Consider the following 21,211-nt stretch of genomic DNA (forward strand, 5'->3'; position numbering starts at 1 on the left):
ACAACAGACACAAAGAATAACAGGTCCAGCTAGATAGTACGGTAGCGAAGATTGCCAGCAGTGGCTTTAGTTCCTTATCGAAACGAAAAAGGTGATTTACTGTGTATATGTAAAAAATAATAATAAAAAACTTCTGAAAATGAAAAAAAAAAAGAATTAGGCATTAACCATCTATAGAGTAACCGATTTTAAACTTTCGTTATTTTTACTTTCATTTTTGTTGTGAAACATTTTAACAAAATTATTATTTTTATTATATTTTTGCCCCCAAAAAGGAGAAATGAATAATCGCGAATTCCATTTATGCCATAAGAATCCATTAACGGAATCGAACAGGTTTTGAGCAATGTTTGGTGTCTACAAGTCGAATAACACAATATTAAAAAATAATATGTATTTTTTAATAGTAATAATGCTTTATCACACAGAGGAAATAGAAGCTTGTTCGTGCTTCAGGAGATATCCAGAATTCTTCAAAAAACAATTGAGTTTTTTTTCTTTTCTTTTTTTTTTCTCCTCCTTATATCCAGGAGGAGCAGTAGGAATCTAAGGTAGTAAACTGAAATCCAAATAATCTCCTACAGGTACGAAACTAATTCTGAGATGGATTCGCCAACTCATAGCAGCAGGTGTGTTAGCATATAAAGCAGAAACGTGATTGACCACAAGTAGGATGCTTTGTTGCAGCTGACGAGGAGTACGAGGAGTACAGAAAACAGATGTTTTCTGCACCATCTGCGTTTTTGATTAATACAGTCATCCCCTGTCAGAGCATTCTCAGACAATTGGTTAAAGTTATCAGCTATCAGAATAACTGATTAGGAAAGGACTGCTGCAGTTCTGCTAGGAATCAATGACGGTGGTTTTTTAAACGTTCACTGAATGTGCTCATTCACTGTGGATCATGGGAATAAATCAATTTGAAAAAATCTGTAAGCATTTTAGGAAACTATCCTAAAATATTAGGATATTCCATCCTAAAATATTAAAAAACATAAGTATTTTACATGCCGTTTATTTTCAGAAACCACATACAGTCCATCTTTATCCCCAATTCAGGAGAGATGCCTATTCTCCTGGATAAATTTTTCGGTAAACGTTGATCAATAAATGCAGAATTTTGGTTCACTCTTTCATACAAATGATTGTCAGTTCATGCAATGAAAGTCTTGTTGGTTTCGTCGTCATCTGATGTAACTCTTCCAAATGATGTTTTCTAGGATTCCTGTCTGGATTCTGTGCTGATCAGTATAACCTGTTTCATTCACATTTTCTCAAACCGTGTATTAAGGCCCTCGCATGCAAGTCACATCAAGAATCGGTCATTTTGATGATGATGATGATGATAATGATGATACTACATTATCTCTTTGATACTCAACTGGATCGTTTCCATAGCATCCCCTCAGCTTTGGCGAACAGAATTGTCCAGAACATTGATGCGATGTTCCAAATTCTTGGAGTTACTACTCCAAACCAAGAAAAATATCCCCACTTTGTGGCACCTGTCCTGTCAATTGTCATCTCCATTCAGGAGGTTGGCTGTTATAGATCTCTACCTGAAATCCATAATATTCAGTAGAAAGATAACATAATGAGGCTCTAATCTCTTCTATCTCCTAGTTAGTATTCCATGTCTGTACATATGTGTATGTGTGTTCCCGGTGCTTGTTTTGAGTGACGAAATACCAGGGTTTGCTGGAGAAAAAAACCTCCACCTCTGTGTGAGACCAACCAACTAACTCACTGCTTGATCGAAAATGCTTGATAAAGATTTCTCTCAGACGGGATTTGAACCGAGGGCTTTCCAACCAAAGGGCTCGTCCATATCAACTGCACCACCGATTCCAAATTTAACAATTGGCACGATATCATTCTAGTTCAAAAATCCAGTTGTGCGTCAGGGGAGAAGCATACGCAATCCTTTTCACCACTTACGTGTGATTTGCCTGATTATTTCTGGGATCTGTTTTCACCATCATATTTCCATATTTTAATGATACCAGCCACAGTTTATCTCCGATGCTCTTTAACTATATTACACTTACACTACCTGATTGATAATACGGGGACTTATGTTAAAGTATCTCTGCATCGTAGCTCTAAACCATTACCCACTATCTAATCCTTAACTCACTTATAGTACTAATTCATAGGTTTGCAACCTTTCGTGGGTGAGATCAACACACACACACACACACACACACACACACACACACACACACACACACACACACACACACACACACACACACACACACACACACACACACACACACACACACACACATGTATATTTGTGTGTGTCAATCAATCTATGAAACACGCTTTATCTCTCCGTAATCTGTAGCCTCAATTAAACGGGTTTCTTGGTCTTCCAGTCGGGTCTAGAAGTTTCACTACGGTATCGCTGTGTTTATACTAAACTGTACTTTTTGTTGAGCAGTAACTGAACAGTGATTTTTTTTTTTTTTTTTTAAATTCTGAGGTTCAGGTTTTTCTCTTCTTAATCGGAACCACTAATCAAAGCCAAGTGTTCCAGTGTTAATTCAGAAAAATCCAGCATTTCACACAAAAGTTGTTCCAGAAGAACAATATTTCGAATTAAAAATTTTTGAGAATGAGTTATTACCATATGAAATGAAGAAAGAAATTAGACAAGGTGATTCATTAACTCTGCTACTGTTCAATTTTTAATAGATGAAATAATAACAGAACTAAATGATCAGAAGTTGAATGGCATAAAAATTGATGATAATATAGTAAATCTAATCTGGTATCCAGATGATGTCGTTATGGTAGTAGACACAAAATAGGAAAAAAAATGCAAAGAGTAGTATTTCATTTCCAACAAATTTGCAAAAATATAATATGGAAATATTAATAGGAAAAAAACTTCCAAACCCCTCGTGATTGCAGGCAACAGCTAGAAATGAACAGAAAAAAATAACAAGTGATGAATTTTGAATCGGAATTTTTTAACTCAGAAGTGATAAAAAACATGAAGTAAAAGAGAAAGCGCTTAAGGTAAACACGTTTTTAGGATGTTTAAACAGACCAATATGGAAAAATAAAAATCTAAATGCTACAGGAAAAACAAGTATACCAGTTTTAACGCATGCATCAGATACAAGAGCTGAAATAGCTAAAACAAACATTTAAATACTACTACAGAAAAAAGAAAACTGAAAAAAGGTGCAGTAGTTTGGGTAAGGCGAACATCTTTTCAGCAAAAAAGTAGGATTGCTCTGTTTATGGGCGATGAACAGTTAAATGGCAGAATAATTGGGTGCAAAGGTGATATGCGGTTGCGCGATAGGACTAGCAGGAGTATGTTTGTGTTAGAAGACTGGATGGAGAGTCTTGAGAAGAAAAGGGGGACATCTGAGCAAGGTGAAAGTTGAATGGGAGGTAGAAAGTGAAATGCAAGGATTACCAGCTTCGACAAGAGATCGTCGGAGATAAGGAAATGAACGATGTGAAAGAGCCGAGGTAACTCTTCCAAACTAATACAAGAGGTTGCCACTGTAGGACAGGAAAAATTGAGGAGAGGGGGGGGGGCATGGTGAAATTCTGTACGGATACAGTGAACACAAAAGGATGCAGAAATAGGGTTAAAAAGAATATGAAATGTAGATGCAAAAAAGCGAGTGAGAGAGAGAGAGAGATTGGAAATTTGCACCAAAAGCACATTTCACTTCAGTGAAATAAAAAAAAAAAGTGAGAAACGCTGGTTCAGTGAAACAGTATGACTATGATAAAAAAAAAAAGATTGGAAAACGCAGTATTTTTTATGTTTTATACCTTAAACAGAGCTAGTGGATCATTGGTTGGTCTTTAAAATTATTGCTACCAAGATGTATTAGCTCAATTTGTACACATCAATTTTTTTTTTTTTTTTTTTTTTTTTTTTTTTGTACACGGATGCATGCTTGCTTTTTTGATGATATTCTTTCATGAAGTCTTTTAAAGGATGTAAATATATGCTAATTTTTATAGAATCGTGCCGTATTCAATCCAATTTGGAAGGATTTGAAACTTCGGCTAGTTGTAACTAGCAGGGGAAAAAGCAAAAATAAAAAAAAAAGTTGTATAACTTGTCAAAAAAAAAAAAAAGACCGCTAATTTTCGTCAACCTAGCTGTTGTGACGGAATATATACGTGCAGCCCGCCTTGAAACCATTATTTGTAAACTACTAGTTCCATACTGTTTGTTTCCGCTATATTATCTGGCAATTTTTGACACCTGTTGTCTGTTGTCCTTCACTGGGTTGTACTTCTGGCCTTGGACAATACTTTCTTCCTCCGAGGACAGTTACGTTGAAAGAGATCTTTGAAAGGTGAAGAACACTTCTATTTGAATAAAAGTTGTCTTTGAAGTAGTATTAAAATGAAATGCCATCAGGCTGTATAGAAAATAATGCTGTCATTCTCGAGGTTGATGATTTTTAGCATACGTAAAATGGGATATCATATATGCTACAATAAAAAAAAAAATCTGATGCCATACTCAAATGAATTCTCCTGGCATCTTATCCAAAGACGTCTATTTGATTTCAAGAACGTGTGTATCGTGATTCGTCACTTTTATACACAGCTTTCCAATGTCTGCTATACAACTGCAGCAAGCTCTGTACCATGCATGCCGAACCCGAGCATTGTTTAGTTCGTCAGCAACAGTTGATCTTGGATGCTCAAATTGTATTGAAAGCGTACATGTTGAGTGATATCACGCCCATACTTCGTACATTGTTATAACACGTTATCACCGTACGCAGTATTCGAAACAAATGAGGTAGCTTCGTAATTTATTAGAATGAATGAATGAGTTGAACATCTGAGGAAGCGGGTGACTGAATCACTTGCTTCCTCAACTGGAAGAAACCTGGGTTCAGATCTCGTACAAGAACCGTAAAAATATTTATAAGCCAGTCTCATACAGGGTTTTATAATAGTCAGTCGTATAATACTCTGGCTTTCTTGGGCCGCTATTCAAAACAACTGAACTTAATCTTGCTATACTTGGCTCACTTTTTATTTTTTACATATAAAGGTATTTTTTTACGAGATATTAGATTTGAACAAAAGTCCATAATCTCGTTATATCACTTGACTGTTAACAAAAGTATAAGAGAATACATCCTTGGTAACTATGTTAATTATGTCGTATTGGACCGTTCGTAATATGGACACTGAGGTTGGCTGTCACTCACGCAACTTGTCAGCAGATAGTCAACAGAATAATAAGTGTGTTCGAGAGAATTTAGGGAATACGATGAACCACCTGAAAATATGAACTTTCGAGAGGATGGGAGAAGGCTTGTATCACTTTAGATCTTTCAGTAGCTTTGTGGTTAGGAGTAACAAAGCTATCTCATCTTCCTGAAAATCTAAAAGATGTATTTTTTTTAGGATCAGGGCTAACTCATCTTCAGTTGTAAACTGAAGATGAGTTAGCCCTGATAAAGGAAGGAAACTTAAAAAAAAAAGCTATTCGGACAATGACCCACAGGCCAGGTGCAACACATTCCTACTGCTTATTGTGCTCCAAAAGTGTGTTAGAAGGTGAACTTGGTAGAAATTTATTTTCTACGGATGCTTTATGCTTTTTATAGTAGGAAAAGGTGAAGCTTTGAAAACGTTCCAAAAGTCAGAGTTGTACTTTTAAGACTTATACAAGCTCAAAGGAGAGTTCTCGCAAGGCTTCATGCTTGGCACATTATCTTATTATTCCATGCATGAAACCTTTCGAGGTTCTCCCTTTCAAAGTATATACTGTTTACTTCATTCCTTGACAGCTTAGTGTCTATCCATAAGAGCCCCATCTCTTTGGACACGGTGACATTCAAGCTTTATATTTAAAAAAAAAAATGTTTTAACTAAACATATTTGGTTGTTTTATAATTAAAATACAAACTTATTTAATACTGACCATTTACAAACAAACTTACATTATAGCCTACCAGTTTCGCCAGCAAACTGTCTGGCTTTTTCAAGGCGTTTACGGAGACATAAAAACTAGTAAATGCAAATTGAAAGGAACATAAGAACAATAAGTCCCTCTCTGTCACGCGAACGTGTAACCTTAGCTACTAGTTGGTTTACAACATTTTTTATTTTAAAAAAATGTTTTATTAAAATAATATAATGAATGGGATTTTAAATATAACGAAAGATATTTGCGCAAATTCTAATACGAATTTGTGCAAATATTAATGATGACGACGCTAAAAATGTTAAAGAAAAAAACTAAAATAATTACTATTTTATTTATTATATTATTATTTTATTTATTATATTATATATATATATATATTTTTTTTTTTTCTTCCCGGGTGTATAAATTTCACATCCCTTTAGAGAGGAACACGGATTCGGCATTAGTTATTGAGTTTATTGTTGATTATGCAGTTACCTAACTTGGACCGGATATCCCAATGAAAAGCGGAAATATGCGACTTTCATTTCACCGTTATACTAGTGAAAAAAAGCAATTTCAGCGAAACACCCGTTTTTGCTTCCTTTTCTAAAAGGAAAATTCTCCCTGCTTCACATATGTATCCATATAAGGAATTTTAACACCTGTGCATCATATCCGTGCAGATTTTTATAAAGTTACGCTCAATTTCTACTTTTTTGTAATCTTCTTTTATAAACGTGGATTATTGTATCGAAGTACATTGTAGCGAACTGAATTCTAGCATGTTGCATTCAGGTATGAATTTGACTGTGATTTATCCTCTCTATTGATGTGTTTATTTAAGACAGATTCTTACAAATAGAAACTGATAAGAACACTTATTTAGGTTTGTGGGAATTTTTAAGTTCGAAATATAATAATAACCATAATTGGTAATAATCCAACGTTTTATTTATATGTAAAACAAAATTAGTAAATCGAGTCTTATTTTAGTTTTTCTATTTGACTATAATAAATAGATTACAATTTCGTTCGCTCAGATGACTGGGGTTCTATACGATCCAAAATATGACGAAGTTTCTTCCTTAAAATTTAATTTGCTAGAAGGATATTTTTATTTTTAAAAATATTAGCTATAAGATGAATAATAAAAAAAATCCTGAAACAATAAAACTTTGTTTATTATTTTTATTTTTTTAAATTCCATATGCAGTACCATCGATGGCCAAGGATTAGACAATTCAGGAATCCTGCTCTGTAGGTCCAAACATGGAACTTTTTCCCGCATGGGACACACTAGACTTGATAAGATTATATAAAATGTTATTTTGTTCTGTAGAATATCATTCTTGTTAATATTTAAGGCTTCATAGACTTTAAAAAACAAATGAGCAGACAGTTAACTCAAAAGTGTCTAAAATGTCTTGGTAACACGATTTTCTAGTTGTTGTTATGAAACCAGCCAATTAAGTTCATGGTTACGAACCGAGACGAACGGGTTACACGATTTCAGAGATCACTGATCACAGTTATCATCATTTTTGATAACTGTTTATGGCTCTGTCCGCATCCCTTGAAGTGGAACCACCTTTTTCTGCGTGCAAGCAAGCGAAGAAGGTGTATTCATTCACGTAGTAAACGCGTTAAAATTATCTTTAGATTTTATTGAAAAAATAAATTGCGAGGTTAGAAACAAAATAGGGAAAGACTTCTGATAATTCCTTTTTTATTGCATTTCTTTTTTTTTTTTTTCTTTCAGTTAAAGTTTTATTCTGAAAGGCGAGAATGCGTTAATGAAATGCGACCGTGTTCATGGTTATTTATTTATTTATTTTTTAAAAAAAAAGCTCTTTCACCTGAGAAAGTTTTATGTGCGTTACTATTTTTTATGTATTTTGTATATCTAAACTTCCACTGATACTCTTAATGTTATTTTAGTCAAAGCTCTGCAAGTTTTGTTCCATTACTTACGTTTTAGTCTGAGGCCCTCTTTTTATTTCATTTAATTGTTTATGAACTAAATTGCTTAATAGATATATGAGCTTCCTTCTAAGTCTTTCAGTAATGACCAACCGTACTGTAAACTGTTATCCAGAGGGTTTGTAAGAATAAAAGGAGATTACAGCAGGTGGATCGCACCAGGACTTCCATCTTAAGCCAGGAACAGAAAAGAACTTTAATGTTTCACCATTTTTGGCTTCTCATAAATTATTAAAGTCTTTTATTTTCAAAAACTGTGGGCTGCTAACCTCATCTAATTCCTCACAAAGTTAACGTTTTTCTATACCAGTTGTTCTTGTCATGCAAGCAGTTACAAACGCTTAATACTTGTATCTGATTTTTACATATTAGGACCAATGGCAAGGGTGTTTTTCGGAAGGGGAATCTTACAGCATCTTTATGAAATTAATTCATCCATTAGCCAAAAAAAAAAAAAAAAAAAAAAAGCGTTTTCAACGGAGTTCGCATCCTAGATTCGAATTCCTGGCTTTTTAAGCAAAGGGAACGTCGGTCCTATTACGTTACAGTTTCACGAGGGGGATGGTACCAAACTCTCTCTTTTTTTTTTTTTTTTTCGATTCGTGCACCGCAGAAAGCTTTACACGTCACTCAGCGGACGGTTTCTAGTTCCACCCGTAAGTGGTGCTGCAATCGGTCACATGAGCGCAACATACATTTAAAATATGTTTGTTATCGATGCACGTGTGCAACAAAGACAAAGATAAGATCTTGCTTATGGACTCTTTTTTTTTTTTTTTTTGAGAGCGACACCACTATCAATTCAGAATGGTACGTGGCGACGTAGCAGAAATTGAAGCAACGCATCCATATAGTTCGGCCCAACTGAAGACTTCAGAGTTCGGGCTTCTTTATCCACCCAAATGTCGCTATTATCCGTTGTGAGCAAACTGGTGTGACGTCAGGAATTGTTATGGAGATGGGGATTTTCCCCCTCCTGCCTACAGAACGAATATAGCACCTTATGACTGACTGACTGCCACCCACCTGTTTGGTCCCTCTGAGGGATGCTCCGAGGACGCCATTTTGCCTACGACGAATAGTTGAGACAAGGTATTCGTTCGTGAAGGGCTCCGACGTCGTTGAAGTAAAGACTTTTATGGGGTCTGCATACGACATCTTACTCAGCAATAGCAAAAGTTTATAGAACGATGAAGACTTGAAAAATGACAGAATGTTCACGACTTTATAATTACCCATAAAAGTTTATCCCGAGATATGTAATGGCATAGTAATAGTAACAGTTTATGTAACTAGTTTGCTCACGATGTGTTTTTGATTCAAATGAAACACACGCTGTGCATCATAAAGTAATTTTTTGTAATGCAATTTTATATAAAGTAGTAGATCACACTGTCCGGTGTTAATTTGGTCGATAATTTTTAATAACTTGACGCTAAATTTCACCGAGATTTGTTCAGAGTAGCACTGTATGTATACGTACAGCCAGCCAGAGCGATTCTGATAAGCAAGTGCTGCCTATTTGAAATTTCTACAAAACAACAACAACAACAACAAAAAAAAACAGTGTTACACTATTTTAACAGGAAAGTAAACACTATTACTTTTCTGTTATGCGATTACAATGGCCTTATCTTTCCCTTTCAATTTTTTTTTTTTATTTTAAGGTGGATCTGTTAAAAAAAAAACAGGTGTGATAAATATATGTTGTTGTGGTTACCACAAGGTTTAAAATGACAAGCGAGATAAAAAAAAAATAAAAGGCATCTTGTTAATAGCTTAAGGATATTACACGCCCTTACACTCGTGCACAAAATAAAGAAATAAACAACAACAAAAAAAAAATTGCATGCGGTTTGTTGTGTGTGTGCGTGCGCGCCTTTTCATTTGTCGTTTCGCATCATTTGTTTTTCTGAGAGGGGGGGGTTACATTGAAACGAATTTATTGTTTCTAAACAGTACTACAAATGGTAGTAGCAACTGCAAATATACATTTTAACTTTTAGTTTCTTGACCTGTGTGTTCACTGAAGACTTAACGCCTCGGGCAGGGAATACGATTAAGTCTTCATCTCTTGAAGTGCATTGCACAGACAGATATGAAACGGTTTTTATGCCAGGTTTTTCGTATTTGAGTACTTAGGCTGGGAAAATGTGCACGCTATAAGACATTAGTGGAGTATACTTAATCAGACTACAGAAGGATTGCCACGAGTTTGTAATTAAGCAACTTACAACGTTTCATAACTAAGCGGTAAGTGGAGAATTTGTTTGAAGGTCGAAGTTATTGCGATTAAAGTTTGGGCGTAAAACATGAAAATTTAAATTAAAATTGGAAATATAAAATATATATTATTTTACGTGTAATGTCATGATGAAGTTATATTGTTGCCGGGACTGTCAGTGATTTGTATATTTTCATATGCGCATTGTATAGGGGATTACTAGTACTTTTTTTTTCTTTCCGTTTTTGATTTTGTAATATTAAATATCACGTATTAATATATTAGGCTGATGTCAGATTTGGAATTTGTTTTCCTTTTCGTTGGAAAGAATAGTTTGTTCTTTCATAAACATCATTGTTCTTTACGATACATTATAATTGATTAACATAGCAGGAGCCTGCATCACAGCTCTAGAGAATTGCCAGGAGAAGTTGGTACCACGCAATCTTGCTAGTACGTCACCCTTCTGTGGAAATGGGATATCCAAATCACCATGTTATAGATAAAATGAAGGGAGGCACCTCTACGGCTGATTTGTCCTATGCTATGTGCCTTGCGGTTGACCGTGAAAACAAAAACTTTGTATTCTGTACATAGTGGTATCTGTAGTGGATTGCGATAGCTGAGATCCACTTTAAATTACTTGGACACAAGACTTCATTAGGATTTATTTAAAGTATGAAATTTCTACAGTAAAGAGGATGCTTCCTTTGGGTCCCAGTAAAATTTCTTTGGAGATTTTCTGAGAATTATACTAATACAAGCAATAGAGTTTTTATTATTATTATTATTATTATTATTATTATTATTATTATTATTATTATTATTATTATTATTTTACTTCCGGTAATGCATTATTTCACTTTTATTTAATCCATAGTGATGTCTAAGGAGAACAAGCTGGTACTTAAAGCTGCTTGCATAAATTTCTACCATGTAAATTTTTAGGATGCTTTGCGAAGTTTGAAAACTGTTATAATTAAGTAGCATGTTGTTTACTTAAGTATGTTATTTAAACGTGTGCTTCAGTAATTTCAAAGTAGTCAATTATTATGTCCCTGTTTACTGCTGTGCAGTTGTGGCGTAGACTTCTCGTGTCACGCCACCTAATTTTTTTTCGGTTCTAGTCGACAGCTCTCTCTCTCCTCTCCTTATATTTCAACAGAATCTTAAGCGAATAACTGCGTTGCCAGAGGTGGTTATGAGTGCTCCGTCTGTGAATGAATTTAAGGAGAGGTATGATAAATATTGTACGAATAATTGTTAGTGTTAACAGTGGCGGCTCGTAGCTTGAAATCGTGGGGGTGCTGCAATTTTCGAAATATACATACACACTGTAAGTACAGTGTATACGTGTTTGGATAAAATATCAAAATTATGGTAAAAATTTAAAAAAATAAATAAACATGAAAAAATATTGTTTATTATCGATAAAATGATACAGTTTAGTATAATTCAAAATTACGTAAAAATAAAAGCCATTATCATAACCCAATAATGTTCTAAAATAAAAACTATAACAAATGTTATGTCTTTAATGATAATGTCGAAATATTTAAAGAGACGGAGTAAACACGATAAGCACTACGAACACTCTACTACTGGCGCAAACTGCATATAAACAACAGTGGAACTGCGCGATGGACAGTGCCGCATTACGCTAATAGCTCGCATCTTACTATGACGTGCATATGCTTGCGCGCGTAGCAATATGACACTGTAGTAAACACAGTGCTGCTAGCTTCCTTCGCCCTCCTAAGTGCTACAAGATGGATTTTTATACAAAATAAGAGAATTATATAGGATTGGTGATGATAAAATTAAATATTACAAGCAAATATTAATAAATATATTTATATATCGAGAAAAATCGGGGGTGCTGCAGTTCCGTAGTGCCTATGCATCAGCCGCCCCCTGTGCGTTAATATAAGGTCTCCTGCGATGAGTCTTCTGACTCCATGGAGATATCCGTATATAATAATAATATGCTCGTTTATTCCAATTAGCTAGCATGTTCGAATTGAATATCAGCACATCGATTGTTGAGGAAGATATTGACTTGAGTCCCAGAAATGGAAAGTTCATGAAGTCATGGCTACTGGGATAACTACTTTTCTAAAGTCAGGATATTGTTTTTATTTTCTACATTTTTTTGAATTGTCGTAGTTCGTAACGATACGTACATCAAATAGTATATTGCCATTCCAGGCACCAATCTCACGTATGCTTTTATGTCATGTATCACCAGATTCGTGTCAACTGCTCTTGTGTACCACATTTCCCTTGACCTACTTAGGTTGACTGAGTTCGGCATTATAGAAGTGTTACGGCGAACGAGTTACTTTCCTCTTTCGTTTTGTCTACGCTATCACGTAGTGGTCCCAGCGATTTGCTACTCGAATCCGATTTTGTTCTGTTGCGTGACTGTGTGTGACATTTGTTCTCTGTATAGATTTATGCAGGATGCAAATGAGGAATTTTATAGCCTTGGCATAAGGAGTTTCCTCATATTGACCCTTCGTGTTTTCTATGGACTATTTAAGTATGTATTTATGTACGCATGCATTCATTTTATTTGCATTTTAAGTTTATTTTGTGGGTGGGTAGGGGAATACTGCCGTTATGTAATACAGGATAATATTTTGATAGATCTGCCATCGATTATCAAATGTCCTCTTGTGGAACTTGCCGGAATTTTTTTTCTGAGGTTATTAGATAGTATTTTCACCAGTCACAGAAGGTTTTTTTTTTTTTTTCAAGAATTACACTTGATACAAGTTTATAAATGTCTGCATGTTCTAGAGAACCCTACGTAAGTCTTCGCGGAACTCTAGGATTCCACGGATCGCGTTTTACCAAACACATATAGGATTCGTCTGAGGACCTAGAGAGAGAAATTTCAATAAATTGCATATCGTCTTATTAATTTTCATTATCATCTTAAAAGTTGGTAATTCAATTTGGGATGGTTCATTACTGTCATCCCATTCTTGAACCAGAGATACTAACTTTAATTCCAGTAATGAACGTGATTGACGTCCAGAGGGGGTCCAAGCTTCTACAAATTTCTCTCATTTTACTTTGGTTTGTTTTATGTTTGTTTATTTTTAGTAATGAATGCAATCATTTTTGGCTGCTTTTCAAGATTGCTTTCGTCATGGAATAAAAATACATTAATAAATTAATGAGGGCATTCAAAATCTGTCTGTTAGTTAAAATAAAGCATGTTGATCAGACATTCATTTAGACATAAAATTGACATTGTTTTTCAAACCTTTACTGATTTGTTTCCAGAAAACAAGAGTTTCTTTTCTAAAAGAATTCAAAAACAAGTAAGCCATTAAGAATCTGCTTAATTTTTTTTTGTTAGAGGTCAGAAAAAAAAAATGCAAAGTCCTTGAACTCTCAAAATGCTGTTGTTCATCTTTTATTAATAATTAATTTTCTAGACCTGACGACCTACCGTGTTGTGTTCATCTATCATTTTCATTCATTTTTCAAATTTCATTTTCATTTTCAAACTTCTATATCCGATCTCTCTGAATAATATGAGGCACTAGGTCATACTAATGTAGTTTAAATTATACAATAGCATTAAAAAAAAGTAGCTCAGGCCCTTGCCTCTCTGCTCGTGATCAACGAAACCGGATTTCCCTGCTCTGTTTTGAGTTCCGGTAAATTACACCGAAACAGATAATCCTCTTTCACTCTTTCTGTCTCGTCCAGCGGATGATCTTAGAACACATTCTAGGTTAGGAAATCCTTTTTTTCCCATCTCCCCCCCCCCCTTATACCTTATAAAGATCTAAAGACGCGCCCACCTGTGCGTGTGATTAAACTGTAACCGTATATAATATTCATTTTTATGATGAATGATTCAAATGGCTCACAAATATAAAATTCTTACTTATGTATTTTATTGTTTTCATTTCAAGAGGAATCCAGATTGTCCTCCTCTTTAGTTTTCTACAAGCGAGGCATATTGTTGTAAATTCTAGACTGTGAATACTAGTTGGAATCATTATGTTAATGTACACAATTGTCGAATCATCACGGTATGGATATTACTGGTTTGAAAGTCAAAAAAAAAAAAAAAACAAGAAAGAAAGAAAGAGATTAAGCCACTCTGCATTGTCATCTTCTGATTGATTATGGCGTTGATATAGCGAAGTGTTTACTTTATTTACGAGATGCTGTTTTCTTTCATCTTTAACAGAAGAAAATACCCCTAACTTCGTCGGATCATGCAGTATGATCACATATGGTGCATGTACCGCAGAAACTGTTATCCAGAATTAAAAGATACTGATCTTATCATGTAGCAAGATTTCTCTGGCTTGTCCTCGTATTCCAGAGAACCAGCGTCATCATTCTGCTCGGGCTACCGAACAAGTTGGTAGAATTCCTCTCATGGTCACATGATTGTCTTTTTGCGCCGTTATCGGTAGATCTTGGTTGTGATCTGAATTGATACACCAAGAATCTTTTTCTGTTTTCTTTAATAATGTCAAATGAGATAGGAAATTTCATTACTGTAGCTATTTTATGAGTTCTTCCTGTAATAATCCTCGGGCGAGGTCACCATTATCTTCCACTCCATTCATTACATATTATATTAACCTTTTGTGGTTAGTGGGGGGTGTCTATATAAGCTGCAAGCACTGAACTGCATATGCCGTAAAACGTATCCTACTATCTAAGAGTTTCAGTATCGGATCGACCCAATTTTTTTGTTTGTTTGTTAGAGAATGTGCATAATTAATATGCCTTATTTGTGACCGTTGTATTTACCTGCCATCAGACACTAACATTGTTTTCCGTGTTTACAAGTGCTTTTCCATTATATGTACTGGAAGAATGTTTATCCCACTCATTAGCTGATTGTTGTTATGCTAACTGATATTTTCCCATGCTGACAGATGTGTAATTTGAGTTTAGGGTGATTCTAGTTTGCAAGAGTTAACTGACACCAAACCTTGCCCACGTAAATATCCTGGCGTAGCGCATTCCTTGGATTTCTTTCGTTGTGTTGAAATAGTGTATAATAGTCCCATGCTTTGTTCATGAGGTCATGTAAACTGTCTGTTTGTTATAGGTGTGAATATGTTCTCTAATGTCCTGCCTACTGAAGGCCGACTTTCAGTTTAACCCACTCATATCACCGGAAAGTGTGTGTGTGTGTGGGTGGGTGGTTCAATTTTTGTTGACGTTTTTGTTTGATATATGAAAAAAAAAGAGGAAAATACGTACAACTTAAGGCCGTTAACATGGAATAATGAGTGTTATTCTGCTTTACATGTATTGGTAGTTGGAATGTTTAAATAGTTTTCCCGGCTATTTGATTTTCATAATTCAGAAGAGCACTGCAAGTAGTAAGTATGTATGCTCGGCACTCTTTTTTTTTTTTTTAGGCATTCTTTACTGGCGAAATTTTTTTTTTTTTTTTTTTTTTTTTTTTTTTTTTTAGGCATTCTTTACTGGCGAAATAATAACAGAGAACACCCCTGTCTCGTTACATAGGTTCTGTTTTAAGAGGACATAATGCAATTGCGTTGGTGGTATTTTTACCATATGAACAGCCAATAGTAAAATTAAGAACTTCAATTGGTTTCGTGGAATTCTTTGTTTCACATTATCACCAGGAGAATATATATATTGAATAAATAAAAAATCATAAGTTACAAATATGTATCAAATCACAGTAAACTGTTCGAAGACAAATGAAGTGAAAACACAGAAATGTCATCGGAAATAATGTGCATAAGTGTCATTTGAATTCAGAGATCAATATTTAACAATTATTAAACCGGACGAATACTACAATCAACAATTTTTGCTTCTGTTTTGCTAGTGTGATGACTATTTTTAACGGAATATAAACAATAAGTTATATAATATCTAATATAACAAGTTATATTAGATATTAATAATTTATTAAAGCTAATATTTGTATATTTCATTTATGTAGTACACTTTGCCATCTTGTTATTCATTTTTCATCGGTTTCTTTTCTTAGAATTTATAGAATCATGACATTTTAAAAATACTTTGAATTATGTGAAGCCTGTATATTTCGATGGTCATTTGAACCCCCATTCGTTTATTTGATTGGGTGTTTACTCTCCTCAGACAGCTGAATGGCCCGGTCACATCTCTGGAGTAGTTGGCACTTTCTTTAATATGGAATCACTGATTCTAAGAAGAGTTTTCAGTAACATACCCTTGCTTACCAAAGAGATCTAGCTGTATAAGAATAGTCTGCTTGAGCACTAGTTCGTATCCGATCAAAATGTCGGTTTGTTACACATTTCTATATGTAATTACAAAAATAGTTACAAGAGGGTCTTAATATCACGCCTCTAATATACCGGAAAACGTATAACTGCTTTTAGTACATGCTACCTCTAATATGCAGATTTCTCTGTCTAAATATATATATATATATATTTTTTTTTTTTGCAAATAGAAAAAAACTTCAAGTTCTGTCAGGAAAACCTTCCCACTTGTGAAAGATCGGCTGTCACACCTTCAGTTGAAACGCCCACATAAATGTGGCTTATGTTTTAGACAGGATTCGAATACCTATCTTTTCAAATAAAGGGCATTGTCGCTTTCGCTACGGAAGCGCTGTGTAGGGGTGAGAAAGAGAGATCTCGAGGAGTGAATTATTTGCTCCAGACATTACCATTGAAACATAGATAGGGTTTGATGAAAGCAAACTTGTTTTCGTAGCAAAACTTACAATTTTTTGTTCAGTTTTCTTATCTCGATGGATTTGTAAGTCATCGTTAGTGCATTACAGTAGTTAATTATGAACTGGACCCGGCTTGGTTGCAAAATCACGTGCCGCGGATTTTGGCATCGCTCTCTTTTTTTTTTGTATTCTGCAAACTTACAGCTAACGCAGTTGTAGTGAGTTGTTGATTATTGTAGCTGGTTATTACCTACGGTTATTGTCAATCTGTGCCAATTTATATTGTACCGGAAAACGTATAACTGCTTTTAGTACATGCTACCGATAAGCAGGGCCGGATTTAGACTTGCTGAGGCCCCAAGCTATACAAAACCCAGAGGCCCCCCTATTGTTTTAAATTACATCAGCTGGTCTCAGAAAAATTTAAAATATATACGCCTTTTTAATATATGAAAATATATTGTCTTTTAATTTTTATTAAAAAAATTAAGCATGCGTTTACAAAATCACAGAAATAATTATATAATTAAAGGATTTTAAAAATGACAAATAAGGATAAAAAAAAAAAAAGAAGACAAAATATCTCAAATCACTTTTTACAATGCGCCAAAATTATTTTAATGTTATATTTTGTATATTTAAAATTATTTAGAAATTATCATCGTGATATGTCTGACTTCATTTGAGTGATTTTTCTACGAATATTTTTTTTTTATCAATTTTTATATTTTTTTGTTTTTTTATTTGAGGCCCCAGCAGATTGCGAGGCCCTAAGCTGTAGATTTTTTTAGCTTATACGTAAATCCGCCCCTGCCGATAAGTAATCGTGCGATACCTGACGCAGAAGAGCTTATCTCTACAAGAACAGATTTTTATTTTACTCTGTACTGTATTAGTAACGTTTAGTAAATGTATCGATATTGCGTATCCAAATTGTCGCCTTTAACTAGCCGATAGGAGTTGTCGGTAAGTTACCTCCGAACTAAATGCCTTTGCGTGTTACCTGATGATACTTGTGCAAACATTCGCACTTAATTGATATCTTCCGTACTAAATACAGCACAGGAGATTGTCAACAAAAGAAGTTTGACGTAATTCTTAAAAACAACATGAATGTTCTTTTCTAATTGCTCTATAGCGTTAGTAAAACATTCGTTTTTTTTTTAACTTGAATTTATGAAACGGGCACGTAGATTACATGTAGATTATAGTGGGTACTTAGAACCCGAATTCTTAGGAAATTCCTAGTAGGTAATTATGCCAAGATCCTCTCTACAGCTTCCTTAACTGAGATTCTGAAGTCATCGCATACGTGTCGTTAAAAAAAAATAAAAATTTGCCATCCTTAAAAAGACTTTAGAGTTGCAACCTTGATGATCGTGTGAATATTTCTTAAATCTTTCCAGATTCAAATAACCAGGGAAAAAATAACGTATTAAAATTTAATAGCGATATTTGCATCTCTATATAAAGTTTGATTAATTAGCTGTTTTAATATTAACTCAGTGTCGCTAATTAAACTTTCTCTTTCTCTATAGCACCAAGAACAAATTTGGGAAGTATGCAACGCAAGAATGCGTCGTCATCTGTTTATCTTTCTGAAAGACGACGGCGGCTAGAAGAAGTGAAGTGCGACATCGTGAACATACGAGAAAATATCCGGACTGCCCAGCGTTTATTCAGTGAGGTCGAGAGGGGCATTGAGGATTACAAATGGGAAGCAATAGATCGTGACACGTGGAGTAGCCATCTGTATCCGGAGCTCTTGTATTCCCCAGCACGAATCCATCCCTCTCTCCACCCTCTACAAAAGATGTACCGTCAAAATCATAGTTTTCTGGAGGAGATGAAGTGCCACTTCAAGTGGAACCATGGTATTCTTCTATAAAGCCATTGGGCTGCCATCGTCATGGATCCATTAGGACTACCGAGCCTTCGACGTCTCTGAATCTAACTTTTATATCGATCTGGTGTATTTATGTTAAGCATAAGCTTTGCAAAGTAAGCACCAAGATATGAGTAAAATGGACAACTGCTACGACAGTTGCATGTTGGGTTTCGTGGAATGCAACATTTTTACGGAATGTTCAAGTTGAAATGGATAACATAGAGGATCACCAGAACTCAAGGCTCATGACATTGTGGAGTTATTGGATTCCGTTATTCATCTTTGTAACAATGCTAATCGGGATTTGATTTATGGCATTGATATGTATCGCGATTATTATCATAACACAAATGAATATACCAGTGATTTTTTTCCCCTCTGGAGAGGACTAATAATGTATAGTTTAAGTCGTACTGAGTTTGTGCTTGTTTTTATATATAATTAATTTTGTGTATTTTTTGTATTTATACGTAACTGATTTGATGAGTCATTTTTTTAAAATAATTATTCATGGTTGTACTTTACCACATACAGTAAAGGATCCATCAGCTTTTTCACTGCCATTTTGTAATCTGGAAATGCTTTTAATCGAAATTTTTTGTCATGCACATACTTTTCGATATCATTTCTGTAATATTAGTAGGAAATAAAGTTCATTGATTTGTAGTTGGCGTTTATTATTGTTGTTGCTGCTGTTCTTGTTGACATTTGGACTCGACTTACTGTGAACGAATATTACACCCGGCAGCGCCTTCTAACGGCGTGACAGTAGTTAGCATAATAATATTATATATGTATTGTATATTCATCAGTGAGTTCCTATAAACTCGAGTCTATGCAATACATATTATATTAGATTAAATGCCATGTATAGAATTCTAAAGTCAGTTATGTATCAAATGTAACTCCTTTGAAGTTTTTGCAAATAGTTTAATGTGATTTTGAAAATACACCTTTTATTTATTAATGTATTTTTTTATAGCGCATGAAGTGTTTTAGAGAGAAAGGTTTGTGCGAAGTTGTCTCAGTTTGCTGTTTGTTTGCATTCGGATAATTTAATTATTATAGATGGCATTTACAATAAATATTCTGCACAAGTGTTTGAGAGAGAAAAAAAAAACAGAGGCAAAATCTGACGTAAATCAATTTTGAAAATCTGAATGTGTGTGTGTGTGTGTGTGTGTGTGTTTGTGTGTGTGAGACAGCAGCAGTGGTATAGTTTGTATCAGCCATATTTATGAATATAACTGGGACGGCAGCCGAGTGACGACACACACGATACTTCGACCTAGACTATACTCCGAAATAGAAACAAATTACTAGTGATTATTTTAAAGGAATGTAAGCTGTAGTAGAGCTATGAAGTAGAAAGTTTGTGTTTATAAATAATAGCAATGCTTACAATATTATATAGATGCAATACAACCTGTTAAAGGTTACAGCTTATGTTTCGCCATTGATTGAATAATTAATAATTGGAATTGTTCGATTACGAAACAAACGCACTGCGATCTAACGCAATATCGGAATTATCGCGTTTGGCCAATTGCAGCTAGACTCGCCGATATTCGTTTTCACTTGTCACTGTACGTAACAAGTAAATCCGACACTGTTCAACGAGCAGTGTCGGATTTATTTGTTATGTACAGTGATAAATTGTATGCTTGTGCGCGTTATTTTTGTGAGATACGAAATTTTTATTATTGGTGTGTGGTCGTGGTGAGGGTGAAATATTTTTAAAAAAACAATTTTTGGATATGTAAATATATTTATTAATAAATTGGTTACTGATTAGGAAAAAAATTTGTTTTTTTCATTTTGTATATACATGCAGCACCCCCACTTAAAATTTTCACCGGCCACCACTGATCTTTCCAAAGTGTATGTTGTCTAGTAAGTTTTAACTACCTCACCATTTATTTTTATTTTTTAAATTCCAGTAGAGGCAGCTAACGTTATAAGGCCAGTGTATTATGTCTGTAAATTGCGCGCTGTTCTTCTGCCTATATATATATATATATATATATATATAATTTTTTTTTTTTTCTGAGATCAACCCGATTTTGCTGCGAGTTTCCAGGTGTTGTACTACCGATTTATCATTATTCTGTTCCGCGGTAACTCTAAACAACTCAAAAAGTAATTGGTTTTAAGAATTTCTGTTAGATTGTTTCAACTTATAAATGTCTTATAAAAGCTGTATATTGTCAATTTACAAATCCACACCCATCGTCAAGTAACGAAATCATTGCTTGAATCAGGTTGTATTTACGATTTAGAAGTAGCATTAAAGTGGTAAATGCTGTCTAATCCATGCTGGAGAAGATTGAACCTCTTTGTATTATTATCTTAAATCCTTTTACTACGTAGTATCTCTGTTTGTTTTTGGCCGGCATTTTTTTCTCTATCTCCGCCAGAATACCAGCATGTGGAAAATCTTTTCGGTGTTCCTGTTGTCTGAAACTCTCTCTCTCTCTCTCTAACACACACACACACACACACACA

General features: G+C 34.5%; 2 protein-coding genes across 3 annotated transcripts in view; both read left to right on the forward strand.

The window, feature by feature from the left end:
- Positions 1-21,211, forward strand: part of cu (NADP/NADPH phosphatase nocturnin) — a 110,716-nt gene that overhangs the window by 14,166 nt on the left and 75,339 nt on the right. The window lies entirely within an intron of this gene.
- LOC150100100 (uncharacterized) lies at positions 6,600-19,372 on the forward strand. Its single transcript, XM_090402710.1, has 2 exons — positions 6,600-6,715; positions 18,357-19,372. Exons 1-2 carry the CDS (start codon positions 6,703-6,705, stop codon positions 18,704-18,706), a joined length of 363 nt encoding a protein of 120 aa, XP_090258836.1. The 5' UTR covers positions 6,600-6,702; the 3' UTR covers positions 18,707-19,372.

The sequence above is a fragment of the Typopeltis vanoorti genome, chromosome 13, assembly GCF_054136105.1.
Source record: "Typopeltis vanoorti isolate ZY-2024b chromosome 13, IOZ_Tvanoo_1.0, whole genome shotgun sequence".
Classification (NCBI taxonomy): domain Eukaryota; kingdom Metazoa; phylum Arthropoda; class Arachnida; order Uropygi; family Thelyphonidae; genus Typopeltis; species Typopeltis vanoorti.